The sequence below is a fragment of the Lepisma saccharinum genome, chromosome 2 (assembly GCF_977018435.1).
Source record: "Lepisma saccharinum chromosome 2, izLepSacc3.1, whole genome shotgun sequence".
Lineage (NCBI taxonomy): Eukaryota > Metazoa > Arthropoda > Insecta > Zygentoma > Lepismatidae > Lepisma > Lepisma saccharinum.
This window is the reverse complement of record NC_139230.1, coordinates 164,961,945-164,983,466: the sequence shown is the minus strand read 5'-3', so window position 1 is coordinate 164,983,466 and position 21,522 is coordinate 164,961,945. Positions and strand designations below refer to the sequence as shown.

The 21,522-nt window shown below is 38.1% G+C and overlaps 1 protein-coding gene across 2 annotated transcripts in view; it reads left to right on the top strand.

Annotated features, from left to right (window-relative positions):
• The first annotated feature begins 625 nt into the window (after positions 1-625).
• Positions 626-21,522, top strand: part of Rap1 (RAS oncogene family member Rap1) — a 52,139-nt gene continuing 31,242 nt past the window's right edge. Inside the window, exons 1-2 of one of the 2 annotated variants that reach the window (XM_083117655.1) lie at positions 626-914; positions 18,572-18,784. In XM_083117655.1, coding sequence (XP_082973781.1) covers positions 18,602-18,784 — 183 coding nt within the window. In that variant the 5' untranslated portion in view covers positions 626-914; positions 18,572-18,601. The other variant, XM_083117657.1, reaches the window with a different exon arrangement.

Sequence of the window (21,522 nt, the reverse complement as noted above, 5' to 3'; positions counted from 1 at the left end):
TTTTAAAAAGTTGTTAATTCTAGACGTTTTCTGCATTGCAAGTGTATGGAATTTATAGGAAATTGTTTGTTTGTATTCAAGAAATGCAAAACCAATCACTTAAGTTGAAAATGACGTGTAGAATTCGAGATTTTCAGAGCGTCGGTAAATTTCGAACATTTCACGACAAAGTTGGGAAATGGCGAATTTTTCCCGTCCCGTATGTCGGGATCAAAAATATTTCCCGTCCCGACCAAAAAAATTCTGTCCCGCACACCCCTAGCGAATAGTGCGGGGGCAAAAGTGGCGAAAAGTGGAGGGACAACTGCACACCCCTAATCGCCGCCACTGGTAAGGGACATGAGCACGCTACTACCTTGAATTCATTATTCATTAAATTGCCATTCATCAATTCTTTCAGATCATTTCCCTATTCCTAATGTATCAATTCGTTCATTCTGAAATTGTAAACTAATATGAAAATGTGATCTAAATGCCTAAACGAATAAGCAGTTATGCAGGAAATTCAGTCGCCCCTGACGCTTGACACCACTGAACACGCGTCATTCAGTTGCCAGTTCCTGACATTTTACCACGATAATACTTCGTGTCATAGTGTCAGCATCCCATTTACAGGATGGAGGACGTTTATTAACGTTGAACGTTTGTTTCTCATTCCCACTAACACCACTTGAAAAACTTATAATAGTGTACGTATTTTGAACGATGACTTCATAGAATAATGACGACATTATGTTAAACAATGAAGGCGTACCCGTGTACAAATATTAGAATAGGATAGCACAATCATTGCGCTACTCAACATTCATTTGTTGTAATTTGGAAACCGGAAAAAGTAATTTTCGTGTAGATTGTACGCATGCGTCAACGGAAGTGGAGAAGGCATCGCCCAAGATAACGGTAGTTTGTCCACGGTAAGTGTTTAATGATTTACTAAAATTAACGTAACCTGGTTCAAAGGACGTCAAATTTCTCTTGAGACTCACAGCAAGTCGCATTTACAGTATATACTTGAGTGAATCTGTCGTTGATGTGAAGATATTTTGTGAAATGCTGTATCAAGAAATGGCGGTGTAGAACTGGAAGTATATCCTAGTCATTGAAAGAATTCAGAGGAAGAGACTGCAACCGGTCCGGCCCCCAGTTCTCATAGAAAATAAAGACGTGGATGTCAATTTTCTCCTCAATCAAACACCGTATCAACCGTTGGTTTAAAGTCGTGCCATACGGGTAAGTGGTGAGCAATTTTAGGACTGCACTCTCCTTAGGCTTACTACATTGAGGCCATGTTCCCTTAATTTACGTTACAAATGGTTTAATCACCCCCATTTTACACGATATAAAGGTAAAGCAGGGCATCAGCTTGTTGCAGAAATTTGAGAGATGTTGATAAAGTATGTTGTATGCGACATGCCTGGCATAAAATCTTGTATACACGATAAAATCTGCTTACTTGTTATGCTCCAGGTAGAATTTAAATGCCCATAGTTTTCCTAGTAGTGTTTAAACTGTCATTTTAATGCTTAACTACTCAATATTTATCAAGGTAATGTTCGAATTTCAAACAAAATAGCTTATATTGTTGTTGTAAGGTGAAAAGATATCAGAGAGGAACATAATCGTAAGTTAACACAGTATGTGTGGTCAACTATTATTGATACCAGCTTTTGGTATAAATTTCAGGTCGAGTAATAAGTTTCTTCTGGTTTTGTGTAGTAGATGCATCTTCAATATTGTTAATGTTGCATGTAATGTATTCATAATGTTACATGTAATTTTTTCAATTATATGCTATGGTCACAATGTAATATTGTATGTGTGTAGCACAAGTGCTGTATGTTGCATTATCAATGAAGTTTGATACGTACCTATGCTTTACATGTTATTGGGCTCTACTGTAATTATGACATTCATAAATTGAAAGGTAATTTTGTCATGCCTGATTTTGTCTTATTTTGCAGGTGCAAATGCACAACACATGCAATTGTTGGCTATCACCAGTATTAATTCCAGTAGACCTGCTGTTGCATCATTCATTTTATTTTTTAAAAAATGTTATTGTTACATTCATTTATTTTTGTTAATTTTACAGTGTTACGTGAAAGGAGGAGGATACGCAATATGTAGTAGTTCATGTGCGTATACATGACCTACTCTTGTTTTATTGGGGTTGGGACCATCACAGCTTTGACTTGGACAATATTTGCGCACACTATGCTGCGCATAGACTTTAGAAAATAGTTCTGCAGTATTGGTGATTAAGCACAAGTAGTTCTTATTTGAGCATCAATTTGTGTACATGAAAATATTCAGTGTAATTATTTTCCTCTTTTAATATGTAGATTCCAGTTGGGAGAGGTGATCATGTCAACTTGCACACTTTGGTACCCAGTTTTTTTTAATTGTTTTGAAATTACAACTGTATGAATGCATCAAGTCTTTTTTTTTTTTTTTAAAGTTGGGGAACAACTGTTAAAATGGGATTTATCAAAAAATTACTGCCGTTTTAAATATTTCTAGAATTCTCAGAACTGAGGTACAAATATTCTGTAGACATGTTTATGTCTACCACATATCACAATTTTGTAGATGGACACCTCTGGGTTGTAACAAAGGAGTGTATGTTGCTGTACAGTCCGGAGAAAAATTGCCTTTGTTATGGAATTGTTAAAGAAAACACCCTAAAATTTCAACAGGCAGTGTTGTCTGTAAGGATTGGGTGTCAGCCAATTTGTTTACTACTATAGATATTAAATATGTCAGTGGGTTATACAGCTGCTTCATTTATTAAGTTATCACCATTGAACTTTTAACTGAACTTGAAGCTGTTTTTTTCCCTTGGAACCTTGGCGATTCTAGCATCTGTGCATATTTATCTTCTAACTGAAGAGGTGGAATTACCATAAATTTTTAACAATCTTTGTGTTTAAGATGGCATATTTAGTTCTACATAGTGTTCAGGCCACTTCTGATGTGGACTTTTAGACTCAATATTTTATGTTGTAGCAAGCTGCCATGAGAATGGTGAGAAACAGGTGAACATGTTCATAAGGGAGGCTTGATTTTTGTTACAGTACATGCATATGCGGAGCTGTGGTGGTGCAGTCAGAACGGTGTCTGACTGCCATTCGGGTGATCCAGGTTTGATTCCTGTTGTGGTTCCCAGTCTTCTCTACATAAAAGCAGCTCTGGGGTTCACCCAACCTCCAATAATTGGGTACAGGAGGAAATGGCTGGAGCATGGTGTCAATCACATCATCTCCAGAAAAATGGCCGAGATCGTGAATGTATGGGGCTTGACCTCACACAGTGTATGTGCCTTCATGGTACAGGACTATGCATTGAGGGAACTTGTGCTCATATCTGACTGTCGATGAGAATCTGGTGGATTATGAATAATGTTGGTTATGTGGTGTTAGAATAGTATTTTTTTTTTTTTTTTTTGCAAAATAGTATAACTGCAATATTGGCATTTTGTACTTTAGGCATTATTTTGTTACTTTTTACACATTTTATGGCAGATATTGTTGTTATTCCACTTCTGTTGTATGATTGTAACCTGAAATTGTTCCAATACACCATTCATGTGTAAATAGATTCTAACAATACAACTGTGCAGTGGTAGTAATCAAGGGGTCCCATGTTTGATACACGGTGGAGGCACAATTGGTTCAGATCCCACTTTAAACTGTATGTCCAGTCCCGATTAGCCTTACTGTGCATAAAGTGGACTTAAAACACCAAATCAACCAACCAACCTAACAATACAACCATTTCCAAATTTTGCAATGAGCTGCATTGGAAACCAGGCATGTTGAGTGGTTGAGTTAAGATTTTGCTATCATAGATCTGGGCATGGGTATTTCTTTTTTGAATTCTCCTTTGTAGATTTCAACTGATCATCATTGATCACTGTTGTGATTAGCCTTAAGTGATTTAAAGTGACAGAAATACAAATTTGAAAGTGCCAAAATATGAATGGATGTAGTTTACCTTGAGTTCATAGGGCTAGCTTTTACAATTTTGGACTGTGACAGAATGAAATGTCTTTTGAGATTAATGAGAGAATTTTACATTTTGTTGGTACTATTTTATTCTGTGGGTTAGAATTTACAATACTGGACCCTTCTCTAATATCCATAATACTAATTATACTCACGAAATACTCAGCCGCGGTGGTTCTTCTAAGGTTGATATGTTCCGGTCAAGTCCAGAAAGTGATCATTAACATGTAGAAGTTGTAAAAGAAGTTCTTCAATTCTCGCAATCATTCTCCATGTACAAGTATGGAAACCATATTTGTTGATATAAACAATTGATGTTTGCTATGACTTACTGTGTCTACAGCATTGGCACTGTGTTGATTTGATACTTAGAGAATGTGAATGTGCACAGATTGTTAGATAAAGTGTGGAGGAGGATGCGTCGAGGATGAAGGACTAAAGTGAAAGTGACTATCACGATGTAGAAGAGGATGTGGAATGCGAACTGATTTGATTACAGGTGAGTTTGGCAACAGTGCATGGATCGTAAGATTGCAGGATACGATAATGGCGTCTTCGGTGAGTAACGTTTGTGGTTAAAGTGCTACGAAAATAAGATTTTTTATAGGTTTCTTTGCTGCAATTGCCAGAAAACCATTGACGGAAAGCTGCACTGAACATTCTCTGTAAGGTTAGGTTAGAAAATGTGAAGAAAGAAATTCTGGAGCATGGAAAGTAATTTTTGGAGTTCTACGTGCTACGAAACTTACATTTTTTTAATATTTAAATTCCTTACCAACGTATTTATAGAGACAGGCGGGTAGCCAGAGCGAAGGGGAGGCATTGCCGCGGTTGCAGCCGGCAGGTTATTACCCCAGGGGTGGAGCCTGGAACCTGAGGGAAATTTTGACAGCAATTTTCATGACATTTCTTGGGGTGTAGCCATGAAAAACAGACTTCGACATACATCGATCTGTACAAGTGCTTCGAAGTTCGCATACTCACTAATTGAGGCCTCCCAATCACGAATTTAAAGTTCAAATTTGGCGGTCAGGTGTAGAAATTGCAAAATATGCAAAACTGAATGGTGTGTGATCAGCATGATTGCTCATAATTTACAAAATTTTCTGGTAAATAATGAGCAATCGTGCCGATCGCAGATCACTCAATTTCACTTATTTTGCAATTTTTAGACATGACCGCCAAATTTTAACTTCGAATTCGTGATTAGGAGGCCTCAATTAGTGAGTATGCGAAATATTACGAAAACCCGGGAGGGGTCCGGTATTGTAAATTCGCTTCATTCTGTGTTGTGCAATTGCATATTTATGATTTCATTTTTGGGGGATTTTTTTTTTAAGAAATTACAGCTCTGTCAGTTAGTATGTCTCCAGTGTGCACGATTCAAGAATGGTCTGCAGTTGTAGCTTAGGGCATTGACATATCAGTAGTGCTTTAAAAAAATAAGAATTTATGGTAAAACTATCATATGCTGGAAATTGCTCTAACTCGTTCATTCTCTACTTTTTTACATTCATACTTACCTATTATACATTGTGAAACATTGTTTAACAAGGGATTTCGCTTTTCTAACGAAATTAATATCTATTGTCGACATATCGAGTAATTATTGTTCGTTCTTTTCTCGCTTCCTGAGCACGCAAAATGGCGGGCAAATCTTGACTAGCGTTGTTTCAAACGGCAAAACAGTGTTTCAACCTTCTTAACAGAAAAATTCCAACATAGCCCCGAAAACCATTCACAGATAGCCCCAAAAACCATTTGGGATAGTATAACCATCCACGAATAGACCCAGAAACCATTCTGGATTGTATAACCATCCACGAATAGACCCAGAAACCATTCTGGATCGTATAACCATCCACGAATAGCCCCAAAAACCATTCACGATAGCCCCATGCACCGTCACGGTAAGGTTAGGCAATATAGTGAAAAAAACTGTGTGTTTGGAAACATTTACCGGGAATTACGTCATCAGATACTCGCAACATCCGGTTCAAGTACATGGATGGAAATGCAAGCAACAGCTTTCGTGCATTGGAGGGACATTATTATAGAAAAATATATGATTTAGGGGCCAAATACATTGAAAAATGCGAGAATACACTTCTACGACCTTCCGAAATTACACAGAAACTCAATTCCGTAAGTACTTTCTCATGTAAATTTGAAGAAATCCATTTCTCGGATATGACATTTTTACCGAATTTATGAATCAACAAGTAAAGTTATTTTTTCTTTCAAGACATTTTAGGGAGGTGGGGGTTGAAGCCTGGTAGGCCCTATTTAAGGTACACCACTGTTGATGTCGATGGAAAATATCGTATCTTGAGGCCAAATTGCAAAGGAACTCGTGAATCAGTGTAACGATGTACATTCATTTTGCTTGCAGGTTATATGAAAGATGATCTGGCACATAACGTGTTATACTCAATATTGACCGAAAATAGAACAGTACTTTCTTCTGCATATAAAAAAAATTGTGAAATTATTTTTTGTAATTTCTCAAAATACAGCATGTATGTTATCGTTTTTAGGATTTTTTCAAGTTGTACAAGATACGAGAAATTTATGTAGACAACTGGAAATTATTAAGAAGGCAAGTTTGAAGTTTGGAATAACTAAGTTGTGCAAGATGCGAGGAATTATGTCATGGAAAGTAGGCTGTAGAAGTGATCATGCCCTTAAGTTGTCTGAAAAAATCTTTTTTTCATGGAAATATTTTAATAAACGTGCTAGAAATGAAGAAAAATGCTGGAAAACCCAGGCAGTCAAACCTTGCTATAGATATGTAGGAGCATAATTACAATGCTGAGAACATCAAACCTGACCAGCTCAATTGACTCACTTAAGCATACAGATGTGGAATTAAAAAAGTACTTTTACATGAAAAACAATGTAAATATTCAGAAAAGCTGTTCATTATGTGCTTGTAGATATGCATATACTGGTGTAGAAAACATGCATACATCTTGATTATAGAATTATGCAAATGGAACTTGTGCCGAATCTGATAAAATAAAATGACTGAAGTTGTTAACAGCAATTCAGTTAGTGCATACCTTCCAAGTTTTTTTTAAGTAGATGTCATTTCGCATATCCTGGAATAACTTTGAACCACCCTGAAAGTAATAGAATGTAGGGTAGACATTTAGAGCAGAAGGGATAGAGTCAGACTCTGAAATATAGAACTTATGATGTCAAAAAAACTGTATTTTCAGTATATATTTTGATTAATTTGCTTTGCTTTATTTTACTTCGCTTCTTGTGCCACTTTTGGCTAATTTGCGAAGATGGGGATGAGTGATGATATGATGAAATTGATGAATGGACATTCTCATTCATTCTCAAACATCCATGCCCAGGCCAGGATTCTAACCTGTGATCCCTAGATTCATAGCACGATGTTCTAACTACTCCGCCACGAGGGCTGGCAGTATATATTTTCTTCTTTTCCGTAATTGTACTGTGAATTCTTTTTTACACCTGTATGCTTACATGAGTAGGTTAGGTGTTGTTGTGTAGTGGTCAACATAACATGCTACAGAGCCAGCGGTTTCAGGTTTGAACCATAGGATATTTAATTGTTTGGCCAATCATCATTTTACCTGTTCGTCATTCATCTTCATCATCACAATTAACCCAAGACATTGAAATGTGACATGAAATAACCAAGAGTAGATTAAGCAAGTTGGGGTTTCTGGTCTTATTGTAATTGATGCTCCTACATGCTACAGTGTTGCTATTGATATGCTTTTACTGAGTTGGGATTCATTACCTTCATATTTCCAATATTTCGTCCACACCTGTGCTTGTATACAACATTTGCCACATGAGAGAAAAGGATTCTGACGGTAACAAGCTGTGAATGTGGTCAGTTGTGCAAGCTTTTTTTCACACTGTTGGCTGGACTTTTTGACACACTGTGCAGTACAGTTGTATCCAGTGTCAGAGTGGTGCAAGGAAATGATGTTCAACTAGACGGAAAGTGGTTTTCAAGTTCAGAAGATTCAACAAATGCCTGTCTCCTGCTTTAAACGGTCATTTGAGTAGTTAGCATGCACCACGTGACCATACACTGGTCCAAAAGGTAGTGCAGATGTTGCAGACACCAAATACACTACTTGACTCGAAATGAACTAACTAGATGACTCTGGTGTTGCACCGTGCAATCAGCTAGATGCTTCGGTGTAAAGAGAGTCAAAGCGAGTCAAAAAGTGCAGCGAACTAGACAGGGCCAATTTCTCACAAATTACTACTCACTACAAAAGGTGAAGATTACTTCCTACAATTTTCAGACATGCTCTCAATCATTTCTAGTATTGTAAATGGCTTTGTTATCCTCCCATGCAATTTACAAAAATTATTACAGAATCTGAAAACATTCAAGTTCAGATTTGACTTCATGCTTTTCAAATTCACTTCTAGATAAACATAATGCAGTTAGGTGCCAAGGTCAATGTTCTCATTAACTGGCATGACATTTTCACCCATGTGCTATATGTATTTTTTATGGTGATAAGGGGTTTGTGTAGTATGCTATGAAGCCAGGTATCCTAGAATCAAGCCCTGGTAAAGCATGAATGGCCCATTGTTTTTGTTTCTTCATATCTTTAATTGATTTACCATTCATTTTCATCTTGATTAACATAGAAAGGTAGGAAATCAATGCAAGATAGAAAAAAGTGGCATACATGCAACTATTGTCTATTATATAAATTGCATGTGCTCACACGCAAATATGCGTATATACTGAATACATAACACATCTTGTGCTCTGAACAAATTATAATTCATACCATATAATTCTGCAGGTATGTGTGATAATTAGTGACCATTTGGTTGTTGTAGCCAAGTTCGTTTTCGATGAGTAGTGATGTCTTCTGGTTGCTTCGGAGATGGGTTATTATGATGTAGTAAGGTATTTAGTAGTTGTATCTTTAGAGTAGGTTAGGCTAGTTCAGTATGATTGCTGTCCCCGTTGTTCATTTCTTGCACATGGTTATAACATTATTGTGCAAATTTTCCACCCTTCATATTTCCACTTCAGTTTAACATGTAACATTCATAAAATTTACAGCAGTCAAACTTTTTTCACATATTGAAATGTGTTGCATAAGGGTTACGAACATATTTAAACCCAGTTGAATTGCCTTTATTGCTGGGTGAGGTTCAGGTGTTCACCATAATTCCTCACTCATAACTTAAGACCTCCACACCTCACCTTAAGTTATTTACTAAATCTCTTTGTTAAGGTAGTTTAATTTATTACACCATTATTATTATTTACGTTTTTGTTTTTGAGTAAAGGTATGGTTTAAGGCACACGTAAAACAAATGATACTTCATGATGGTAGGAACACCTGCAATGCACATGTACAATTTCAGAAATGACATGTATGTTGAAGTTCACATTTTTCAGTGGATCTTTTCAAAATGCTTGTCATCTTTTACATATATTCTGGTTATATCAGTACTGATTTTTTCACTACTCTTCCAAAGTGTTACAAATGAGCAAATTGCACTTCTGGTACAAACCTTAAAATATTTTAATCGCTGTGAATACTTTTCCACTTTTGATGCATCATTTTGGCTGAGAGAAAAATAATGTTGCAGGTTTTGTATGGGAATTTGTAGTAAGAAATCATAGTATTTTTTTAGTAATGCACAGTACTAAGGAAGGCACTTTCAGAATTTATTTTGTCTGTACTTGCGATCTCCTTTGGCTTTTTCATTACTTTTTTTTTGTAATATTGATGAATCATCAGTGGTAATTTGATGGTACCAGTAGGATTTTAGAGAATTATAACTTATCAGTGTTTTTATAACAATGACTCGACATGGTGGATAAGAATGCATAGAAGGAACTGGGAAAATAATGACAAGCCCCATTTCCTTGTTGGCCCACCATAGTATTAAAAAGATTTGTGTGAATTTGTGTTCATTTTTTCAGACTCTGTATATAGTTATTAGAGTATTGATGTCACTTTTAGTAACCTTATCTATTTCAAGGAACCAACAATATTGCATGATCTTATAAATTTGTCAATTGAATAAATAGCAGTTTAATGCCAACATTTTCTGTTGTGTTGAATATTTGACTCTCAATGTTCCCTCAAAATATTTAAGAGCCCAATCCCTAGGGAGAGCATGGATGCTTCCTGTCTTTCATCTATTCTATTCCATCAAATTACCATTTATTTCTATCATTGTAATAAATGTAAGGAGTTACAAATTCAATGTTAAAATTACAAAAGTGGAAAAGTTGTGCACCTAAGACTTGGCTGGACCTTTTGCTAACTCTAGGGCATATTTCTTCAAATTTTCCTCTCCTTTTGAAATTTTTTTGTAGTCTATTACTCCTAAAAAAAAACTTTATATCAAGACCCAAAAAAAAATATCATGCAATGAATACAAGGTAACAACCTGAAGGGTTCATCAGTAATAATATTGTAAACACCAGAAACCAAGAAATTTAAAAATTGAAATGTTTGATATATACAAATGAGGCATTTCGCCTCCAAAATCCATTGTCTATATATTGGATAGACATAAATTTAAAAAGGATTAACATTAGTGGCAGAAATTTAAGTTGAAAATTGTTAAAGTCTTTCTGCCGGCCAGAAAAAAACTGTTTCCAGATGTTACACTGCGAGTTTGTGGTTTTGACATATAGTACTGGCCAAAAATGTTGGTTGGACAGAGGGAAACAGAGAAAAGACACTTAGTGTGTGTTCTTTATGCGTGACTGAAGGATACTCCATTAGCAATCGCGATGGCGAGTGTCCATTGCTAACAGAGATCGGCGACGGGAGTTGAACACACTACCATGGGAACACACAAGAAAAGTCTGCGACGTATCCAGACGATCCTAGGGAACGGCGACTCTGGAACCTGAAGAATCCTAAGGGGGGGGGGTAGCAACTCTGGAACATGAAGAGCCATGGTGGGTCCGCTGGTGAAAGCTGGTTACAAGCCACTGTGGGAAGGTGTTGGTCACCTGGGATGGCCTGGTATGGCTGGGACGAACTGATGACACTTGGGGGGGGGGGGGTGGGTGGTTCAATTATTGAAAATTGCAATAATTAAAATCAAAATATTGATCAATATATGTGTGTGTAAATAATATTTTCCAATTACAGTAGGCACCCTCTAGTTCAGCCAACTCGGAACTGAACAAAAAAATGGCCAAATGAACCGAAGTAATGCAAAAAAGACCAATAAATCCTATAAACGATACGGCCATACATTAAAATTAGTTATATGGTATTGTAAACCATGTTTAAGTGTATCTTACTGTACAAAAAACAAACTACATCTGGCCTACTTAGGACTTACCGAGCTGTAGATAACTGATCTGTAGAGCACAATACTTGCCAGTGCTAGACAAACAAGTGGTGACTTGTAACCGGCAAGGCGGCGGGGGCGGGCCGAACCAACCAAAGCCGAAGTAGAGGGCGCCTACTGTATATGCATGAATTTACCAATAAATTTGATTTGGAATATTGAAGAATTACATCAGAATATTACAGTAGATGTTACATAATAAAAAAATAGTTTTTCTTTCATAATTTGTGCAAAATAAAAAGAATCCTTGAATTTTGCATGATTTTCAAGATAATTTGACACTGTGAAAGTGTTGCGTGGCATTTTTGCGGACCCCGCGAAAGACGAATATGTTGGAAAGTATCATCTAGTATCGGTAGATGAATTCCAACTGATACTTTCCGATACCACTGGTATAGGCGATACCGATACATCGGTATAGCCCTAATATTAACGTGTGTACGTATTCCACTCTAATTATATAAATCAGTTTACCAAGATTTTTGCTTTAAAATATTTGAGAATTACATCTGAATATTAAATTACATTTTATGTTATCACAAATTTAGTTTTTTCGCACAAAATTGGTGGAAAATGAAACAAAACTTCAAATTTTGCATAATTTCTGGGATAATTAGACTCCGTAAAAGTGTCACACGGCATTTTTCAGTACTCCGTGAAATACCAAAATGCTGGAAAATTATCAGCAGGTATTGGCAAATAAATTCCAATACCGATACATACCACTGGTATTGGTATTGGCTCAGCCCTACTAAGTATCATAACTACATCATAATAACACATCTCCATAATCTAATCCATAACAACCAGATGTGAGCACTACTCATTGAAAATTAAAACCAAGAGCAGTGCTAAGTACAAGGTAACCAAAAAAGTTCTTGCCGTTCTAGAGCAGTGATAAACAAAGAGCAATACAGTGGACAGTACGTACCATTAGGTTTTGAAGTAATCTCCATCAGCATCCAACACCTTTTGCCAACATTCCTGCAGCTGCACAATACTCTGGTGATAAAACGGAGTGACTTGGATGCAAAGAAGTCCGTGAGTGCATTCTGCAGGTCTCCTTCATTTGCGAAGGATCTCCCATGGAGGTGGTTGTCGAGAGAATGAAACAGGTGGTAATCCTGTTGGTGCAAGGTCTGGTGAATATGGTGGATGGTACAGTGTCTCCCAGTAAAGTTGCTGAATGGTCTCGCGGGTCCTCTTTGCCACATGTGGCTTGGCATTGTCATGCAGGAACAGCACACCCTTGTGATTCACCAATACCGGCTCCTTCTGCCGCAATGCACGGTGCACCCTTTGCAACTGCTGAGAGTAGAGGTCAGCAGTGATGGTCTGACCAGGTGGAAGGAGCTCGTAATTCACCACTTGCCGACAATTCCACCATAGAGAGAGCATAACATTTCGTGGGTGCAGGGGTGGTCTTGAGGTGTGAGGAACAGGGTCACGTGGCGACAACCAATGTCTGGTATGCTTGGGAGTGTGAGCAAGCAATCAAATATGGGTGTGTTCAGGTGTCGAGTGAGCAAGGACAAACAGGCTGTCACTCGTTGTTCCTTGTTGGCTGCCGACAATGTGTGGGGTACCCACTTGCTTAACTTGTATGACTTCCCTATACCATGCAGGTGCAGTCTGACTGTTTCAGCAGAAACATGGAACATTTCTGCAAGTTCTTTACACTTTAGACCACTGTCCTCCTCGGTGGCTGCTTTCAGGGCCTCGTCATCCAACACATGTGGTCGTCCACTGCGAGGTTCATCCGAAAGGCTTACATCTCCCGAACGGAATTTCTGGAACCAATGCCTGGCAGTGCGTTCGTTCACAGCATTCTCTCCAAATGCCTGGCAAATGCGGCAACTTGATGCAGCAGCTGACAGGCCTATTCTAAAGTCATACAACAAACACACGCAAACAAGCTGCTTCGATACCTCCATTTCTCTTCGACACTGGATGAGCTATGACTGCTGTGTGTGCGCCACGTGCCTGTATTACTGACAGTCGATGGCCAGACTAACTCCCGATCGCTTGGCACGCACGTGCATCATTTCATTTCCTCTCTGTGAGCGCATGATTAATGGTACGTCAAAAACGGCAAGAACTTTTTTGGTTACCTTGTAGTACCACTCTCTCAGAATCTTGACCTCTGAAAGTTGCTCCTATAGAGCGACCCTTCTTCCGCTCAACTCGGGGCGTACGGAAGCATGCTCCACTCTGCCCCTCCCCTCCATGCAGGAGTATGGTGCACAGGAGTTACGAGTCTGTGCAGGCTTTTTTGTTTGTGGGTCCACTATAAGTACCCGCACACCCCAGAGCAGCTTATACAGGCTCATTGTTAGAAAAAATTCCACTCTCCTGGGAATCGAACCTGGGCCTCTGGGTGGTAGTCAGATACCCTTCTAGAATATAAAATGTTATAATTCACAAAGATTGAAAAATATCAATAATAGATAAGGGCTTGCTTGTCATGAAATTCTTGTTCATTTTAATATGTTATATGGCCACCTGTACATGTAAAAATATGAAGATTTCTCCAACATGTTCGCCATGTTGGTAACATACCATCTGAGGTACTTTTCTATATAATGTATCAGGATGTTTGATTCAGGTTATTCCATTTAAACAAGTGTTTCCTCAGTTATGAACCACCCCCAGATCGGTTGTGGTGGTGGCTGAATTTCGACTGATCGACTTTCAATTTCTCTACAAAGTTTGTGGATACGAGCCAGCATGAGTAATGGCCTTCCAGATGGCGTATTGGTAATGTTGTTGTTGCCTTGTAATCAAGGGGTCCCGGGTTCGATACCCAGTGGAGGCACATGGCACAGTGATTCGGATCCCACTTTAAACTGTAGGTCCAGTCCCAATTAGCCTTACTGTGCATAAATTGGACTTAAAACAACAATTCAATCAATCAGTCAGCATAGGTAATATGTGTGTGTTCATAATTTCATCTAATCCTGATTCATCATCTTGATTAGTAGAGTTCAGAAGTTGAGGTATTTACTTTTATTAAAAAGACATTTCAAATACCAGAAATAGTCACAATTATAAAATTACATAGTATTTGTCGTGGTTGCACATAACTACAAGATGTTTTTTAAAGTTCTCTCAATGCTATTAGAGATATTTTCCAGAGAGAGAGAATGATTTTCACAACAGAAAGTGATTTTTCTACTTTGACCAAAGTGATTGCAGCATATGTAATATGTAGAACAGAATTTGCATCTTGTAAAAAAAAAACATCTCTTAATATTTCCAATTTTTGTAAGTCCGCATTCACACTCATCACAAGGAACAGCAAAGCCCTATCTGCTGAAACTACATCAGCTGGCACATGAATTCCGTGGGGAATTTCATGAGTGTTATAAGAGATTTATAATTGTCTAGTGACACACCAGTCTCTACAATGAGTGGTAGAATTATTTTTAAGTTTGTGACAAAGGGGGCGTTTTGAATTTTGAACCCTGAATTTTGTCGAGGTGATGAAGGTACAAAATTATTTTTTTTGTACTTTTGGAGGGTGCAGATCAGGTCTTAATTATTGATAGAATTATTTTTGATTTATGAATCCACTAAAAAAAAGTCACAATGTGCATTAAAGACCAAAATATCCACTTAAATATGAAATGACAAATGAGTAATTTTAAACAAAATCAAAACAATATTGTTGAACAATACATGCAATATGAATAATTTCTGATATGACGATTATAAGAAGAGGATGAATGCGTAATTTACTCTAAAAATGTATTAGGGAGCTCCTGCTGGCCTCATATTAATCCAAAGTGAATAGAAAAAATTAAAAATATAGCACTACTATGTAACTTACACTTGTGATAAGTATAGTTGTAAATTGTACATATTGTACCATATAAAATAATATGCAATAGCAAAAGAAGAATTTGCATATGTCAAAGCTATGTATGAATTTATCCACCACAAGAAACCACTCTTTGAGTAACAATTACTTTTTCTGTTTTGTTTTTTTTTAAAAAAAACCTACAATAAATATTAAAAAGGAAATTTTCTGCAAGAATGTTTTTAAAACTTTCGTTTATCCCTATTCGACATCTATTTATTGGATAAGAAAAACTGTTTGCAGCAGTAGGATATATACGTACATTGTGTTCTGCTTAGAGGAACACTTAAAGTGTAAATAATGGTTTATTAACACACCTTTTTACATACCTTGATGTAGAAACTCTCAGAGTTTAGGAAAATGGTCAACGCAACTCAATGTCTGTGGCCATGTTTGAATTGGCAAGCACTCCACCCTGTTCTCTCCTTTTTCTTTCATGTGCCGTCAAAATCGTCCAAATATACATGCCATCTTGCAATACAGTTGCCACTTTTCCTGCCAGGTGTCAGCTCGAATGTCACCCACAGCATTCTACGATGCAGGTGCACTGTGCGGAAGCAGAAGGCAAATGCCAACCAAACATCACAATGATATCACCTATGTACTACACACATTAAAAATGTGGCATGTGATTTCTTTTACAATTTTTCTACATAGTGTTATCGATAAAATGTCCAAGATGCATCTAATCAGTAAACACTGCCTCGTGAAAGTCGGAATATGGCTGCCAAGCACAGGGCCACAGTGAGTTGAAGCATGCATACGCTCCTTCCACCTTCCACTTCTCCCCTCCAACTCCACGTATGCTGCCAATTTGGACAATGGAGGAAGGCAGAATCCTCATGTGGAACGGTGCTCTGGGGGACATCTGCTGCAGATTTGGATATGACCTGTGCCTTGAGTAGCCCTGGAGAAATCTAAATGGTCCACATTCTTACTGTTGAGTGTCCGCTACTCTACAGAATAGTGCCAGGCTTGTTCCCACATGCACAAGCACGTGTATTCACCATTGGTGTACAAACTCTGAATGCTTGTGTGTATCTTGTAAAATGAAAATCATATCATCTTCCTCAGCTTTTAAATGGTGAACATTTATTTCTCGATCTCTTTAAGTGGAACATGATTTATATCCATGTCACACCTACAATATAGCATATTTTCCTAGTTTACTACCAGATTAATATGAGGAGGAGTGGGTAAATTCTCATTATATTAATTACCATACTCTGGAGTATGTAATACTCATCTGTTTGCTGGATTCCAGAAACTATTTGGTACAAAACATCCATATTATCATTTAGATCGGAGATGACCACTCTCCCTGAAGGGGCAGTAGAAGAGTTAAATTCTTTTTCCTACAGAGTGCAGGCTCTAATTGAAATGCTTGTTGTATAAAATTGTGGCAGAGTAGTATAACCATATGTTACCTACCTGTATGGCAACTTAATTAAAAAATAGTGGAAATCTTCAGGGGATGGACAAAAATATGGAAACACCTGGTATAAAACAAGTAGCCATTTCAAACACGATTTGCGTGTGAATGGTAGGTGGTGCTGTGGTCACTGGCACTTCCTGCGAGGTATACACCCTGGCCAACCTGACAGATGGGCCAGTTACAGTTCAGCGACTGGTCCGTGCAGGTTATCGTGAATCATGTCTGAGCTGACAGTTTCAAAGAGGGCAAATTGTGGGTGCGCGTATAGTGGGAGCTTCCGTGACGAAAGTAGCGGAAATGTTTCGTGTATCAAGAGGGACAGTCTCGAAGATCATGACTGCCTACGATACTTTCGGAAAAACCACATCAGCGAAGCACCAGTGTGGACGCAAGTGTGTGTTGCATGACAGAGACAGACGCACATTGGGTAGGATTGTGACCAAGCAGAAGATCACCACAGCTCCAAAAGTCACTACTGAGCTGAATACAATTCTTACAAAGCCTGTTAGCATCAAAACAGTCAGAAGAGAACTTTACAAGCAGGGTATTCATGGCAGATCTGCAATTCCCAAACCACTCGTGACTGGACCATGCTGCTAGACGGAGACAGTGGTGCAATGCCAATACAAACTGGAAATGGAGCAGTGGAAGACTGTAATCTGGTCGGATGAGTCATCCTTTACATTGTTTCAAACTGCTGGCCAAGTGTACGTGTGGAGAACGCCAGCACAAGCATACTATACAGACTGGGTTACCGAGAGTGAAGCATGGCGGTGGTTCAGTGATGATTTGGGCAGCCATCTCCTGGTATTCTGCCAGACCCATCATCACCCTGCAGGGACATGTCACTGCCAGGGACTACGTAACATTTTGAGTGACCAGCTGCATCCCATAGTGCAAACCTTGTTCCCATATGGTGATGCCGTGTTTGAAGATGACAGAGCCCCTGTTCATACAGCTCACATCGTCCAGGACTGGTTTGATGAGCACGAAGATGAAGTGTCACATCTGCTATGGCCTCCACAATCGCCAGACCTCAATATTATTGAGCCCCTGTGGTCGGTTCTGGAGACCATTGTCTATACAACAACTTTCAGCTGCTTTGGAGGACGAATGGTACAACATCCGTTTGACAACCATACGCGACCTGTATTTGTCCATTCCACGTCGACTGCATGCCGTTCTGCGTGCCAAAGGTGGTCCTACTCGATATTAATAAAGGTAATGTGCATTTCTGCAGGTGTTTCCATATTTTTGTCTATCCCCTGTAAGTCAACCATCCACCAGAAGGTGAGGTGAAAGAGTTAAATTCTTGATCAGTTAATTTAGTGCAGGTGGGAATTGGGCATGGGAGTGATGCTAGTGGATGTTCTGCCCTGGGTAACAAAAGGATAAAATACACCACTACTTAGGCAGATTTTAGGACCCAAAATGAAATTGTTTTTCCCCCTTCAGTAAGAATGCACACTGGAAAATGAAAGGGGAGGGGGAAATAATGTGATTAGACTGCAGTGCTAATGGGTGTAACATAAGATGAATGGAAACTCATCTTCATGGATATACAATATGTATAATCTATTTTGCATTATTACTTTGTAACAGGTGCAGAAGAGTTGTGGGTACATCAATTTCCCAACTTTATCTTAACAAATTATCTAAATGTAAGTTATGTGAATGGTGATATTAATGATTGTATCATGATGATGATGCCATGTACAGTCACAGACACTTCTGGGTTGTAACAACCTCATTGCCTTTCAATTGAATCACTACAGGCCAGAAGTGTCCTTGACTGTACATTTAGGTACGAGTTTTCCATATTTAACTGATTGTTGTTATAGGTATTAATATAGGCTGATAAATATTACAATTTTGATTACATTATGTAATCTAATTTTGTGTATTTTGCTCTTTTTTTTATTACAGAAGGAGTGGAACAGGGCAGTACTGTTCAGGATGCGTGAGTACAAGATAGTGGTGCTAGGAAGTGGCGGTGTTGGAAAATCAGCCCTAACAGTCCAGTTTGTGCAAGGGATATTTGTGGAGAAATATGATCCTACAATTGAGGACAGTTACAGAAAGCAGGTTGAAGTGGACGGACAGCAGTGTATGTTGGAGATTCTAGATACAGCGGGCACAGTAAGTTTGAATTTGTGCGTGGATGTATTTTCATCACGTATGTGGAAACAAGATGGGATGTGTATCAACAGTGTGAAATAGCTGTAAATTTATCCCAATAATCAAAATTGTTTAACCTTGCTAATAATTATGCTAGGTACTGTATAATTAGTGTCTCTGTGACATACTTACATCTGGTTACAGTTATTTAAGGAAAGTATTTTAAGGAGTAGCAGGTAAAGTCACACTGAAAGATATATACAGTGGAACCCCAATTATATGCCTCTCATTTTACATTTTCACACTTAATACAATAACCATCCAAGTCCTGGCAAAATATCATGTTAAATAAGAAACTTTTTATCTCAATCTTATGTTTGATTTAACTTTTGTTTCCCCAAGCTGTGCCATTGCACTAAAATTTTCCAAATGGCAGTTTTCTTGTCTGTGAAACTCCCCCTCCCCTTTCTTTTTTCCTGCTTGAATTGATGACAGTTTCACCCTACCAAGTGACCCATTGTAAAGGAATGAAAGTATAGGGTAGTGAAGCTTAGAAAAGTTTATGCCCCTTTTCCACTCTGAAGGCAGAGAGAAATGTTACAATCAGACACGTGCTTACTTCCATCATTAAGATGTATGGTTGGATGAGTTAAGGTGGGGAGTTGGTGCATGTTGTTTTTGCCACATTTGGGTTCGAACCATCTTTGAGCAAAGGAACTTGCAGAGCCTTCTCCATCAAGTATGACGACAGTTGACCTTGTGCCCTGTGATTGGAGAAAGTCTCTCTTACCTCTGTGTTATTCAGGTCTTCAGGATACCAAACATCGTCACTACTGCCACAGAACTGAGTAGACAATAAAGTTCTCACTTCTTGAAAGTTTACGTGGGTAGTAAGAAGTGGCATTTTCAAAATTTTGAACTGAGTCCCAGTTCGGGTTCATTCCACTGTATTAAATTTTGTGCAGGTAAGGGGGGGAGGTTTTAAGAGACAATGAGACAGGAAAAAAATGACTTATTTATGGGGGAATATCCCAACATCCTATACCTAAGAATAAATTGTTGTTTAATGTAAGAATAAATAATACCCCCCACTTTGGTATCTAACAGTGCAACACTTTTGAAAAGTTTGTTTTAAGTCCACTTTATTCTGATTGGTTTTGATTTGATTTTTGTTATTTAGTGTCACTTTTCTGCCACTTTTGACTAATAATGACAATGAGGATGAGTGATTATATGATGAAGTGACACTTGCAAAGAACATCCATGGCCAGGCTAGGATTCAAACCAGAGATCCTCGGTTGCTGTAGTGAGATGCGCTAACCACTCTGCTTATGTTAATAGGTGAATTTGATCTGGAGGTAGAGCTTGAACTCAAGACCTCTTGATTCAAGTCAATAAAATAAGTTTTCCTCCTTGGTGCCTAACATAAGCAATTACCTCTTACCCTAGATTACAAAACCTATAGAGCCACCACAAGGAAAAAACCTTGGACGAAAAGTCCCCACGCAGCTTTCCCTTCTTCAGTTCAGCTTGGGCCATAAGGAAGCATGCTCCACTCTCCCCCTCTCCTCCATGGGAGTATGGTGCACAGGAGTCGCAGGTCTGTGCAGGTCTTTTTGCTTGTGGTTCCACTATAGCAATGAATTGCCACTTAACACTTCTTTTCTGTTAGACTTTGTTTCTGTACATTATATGCCCTAAAATGTATTCATTCCTTTTTCCTGCATTGGAGTTTCATCCCTTCCCTCATGGTTTCTGGCATTTTAATTTTTTGACTGCTGAGCCACCTAAAATATGTAAATTTGGGGTTCCGCTGAATTTGTAAGGGACAGATATATTTATGTGGGAGAGTTTTATCAACTGCATTCATTTGTCCTAAGGTAACGGTGTGCAGGCTGGTGTAGGGTACTACTTTTGGTAGGGTCAGGTTGCCATTAAAGTAGCAGAAATTATCTAGTACAGTGCAAATGTGTTTATTTAAGTTTCAAATACTGTCTGAATTTTTAGGCTGTTGAGTGTACATTTAAAGGTAAGTAATTGCTGTGTGTGTATATATGTGTGTGTGTGCATCCAACAAAAGGATGCAAAGTGAATTATCTAACTTAATTGTGGCTTTTTCAATTGTGTAAGTTTCCTCAAAAATTGAACTCGAGGTAGAGAGTGAGAGCAAGTTTAAAATGGTTGAGCATACTGAGAAAAAAGATCACATAAATTAAAAAGCACTTTGTTGGTTAATGCCATAAAAAAATGTGGAATGGGGTAATTGCTTGCTTGCTTTGTGTGTGAACCATTTGTTGACTTCCATTTGGTTTGAATTTTTTTTGTATGGGGAGGGCCGTTCTTGCTGCTAGTTGTTAGCTTTAAATTGGATGTTGACAATCTACTGAGTACTGTTGAAGAATAGAAACAATGTGTGTGCGTGTGTGTGTGTGTGTGTGTGTGTTGTGTAAATATGTTGTATGTTGATCTTATGAGCTGATCATGTGTCTTAATTTATCATCATCAGTGTTAATTCTAGAATACCTGCATTAACATTTAGATATTCACTAGTCGGTGGTGTGTTAAACTAACCAGGGTGATCACTTAATATTTGAACCACTGTGCATGAATGTGTGTTGTACTTGCACTTGGGTTGTTGGCTTGCACGTTGGTCAATTTTGCAAAATTAATATGTAATAACATCTTCTGTATAATCCTATCTGTGAAAACTATCCAGAAAACTTAAAAACACACTATTTCTCAGTCGATTCCAATGCATA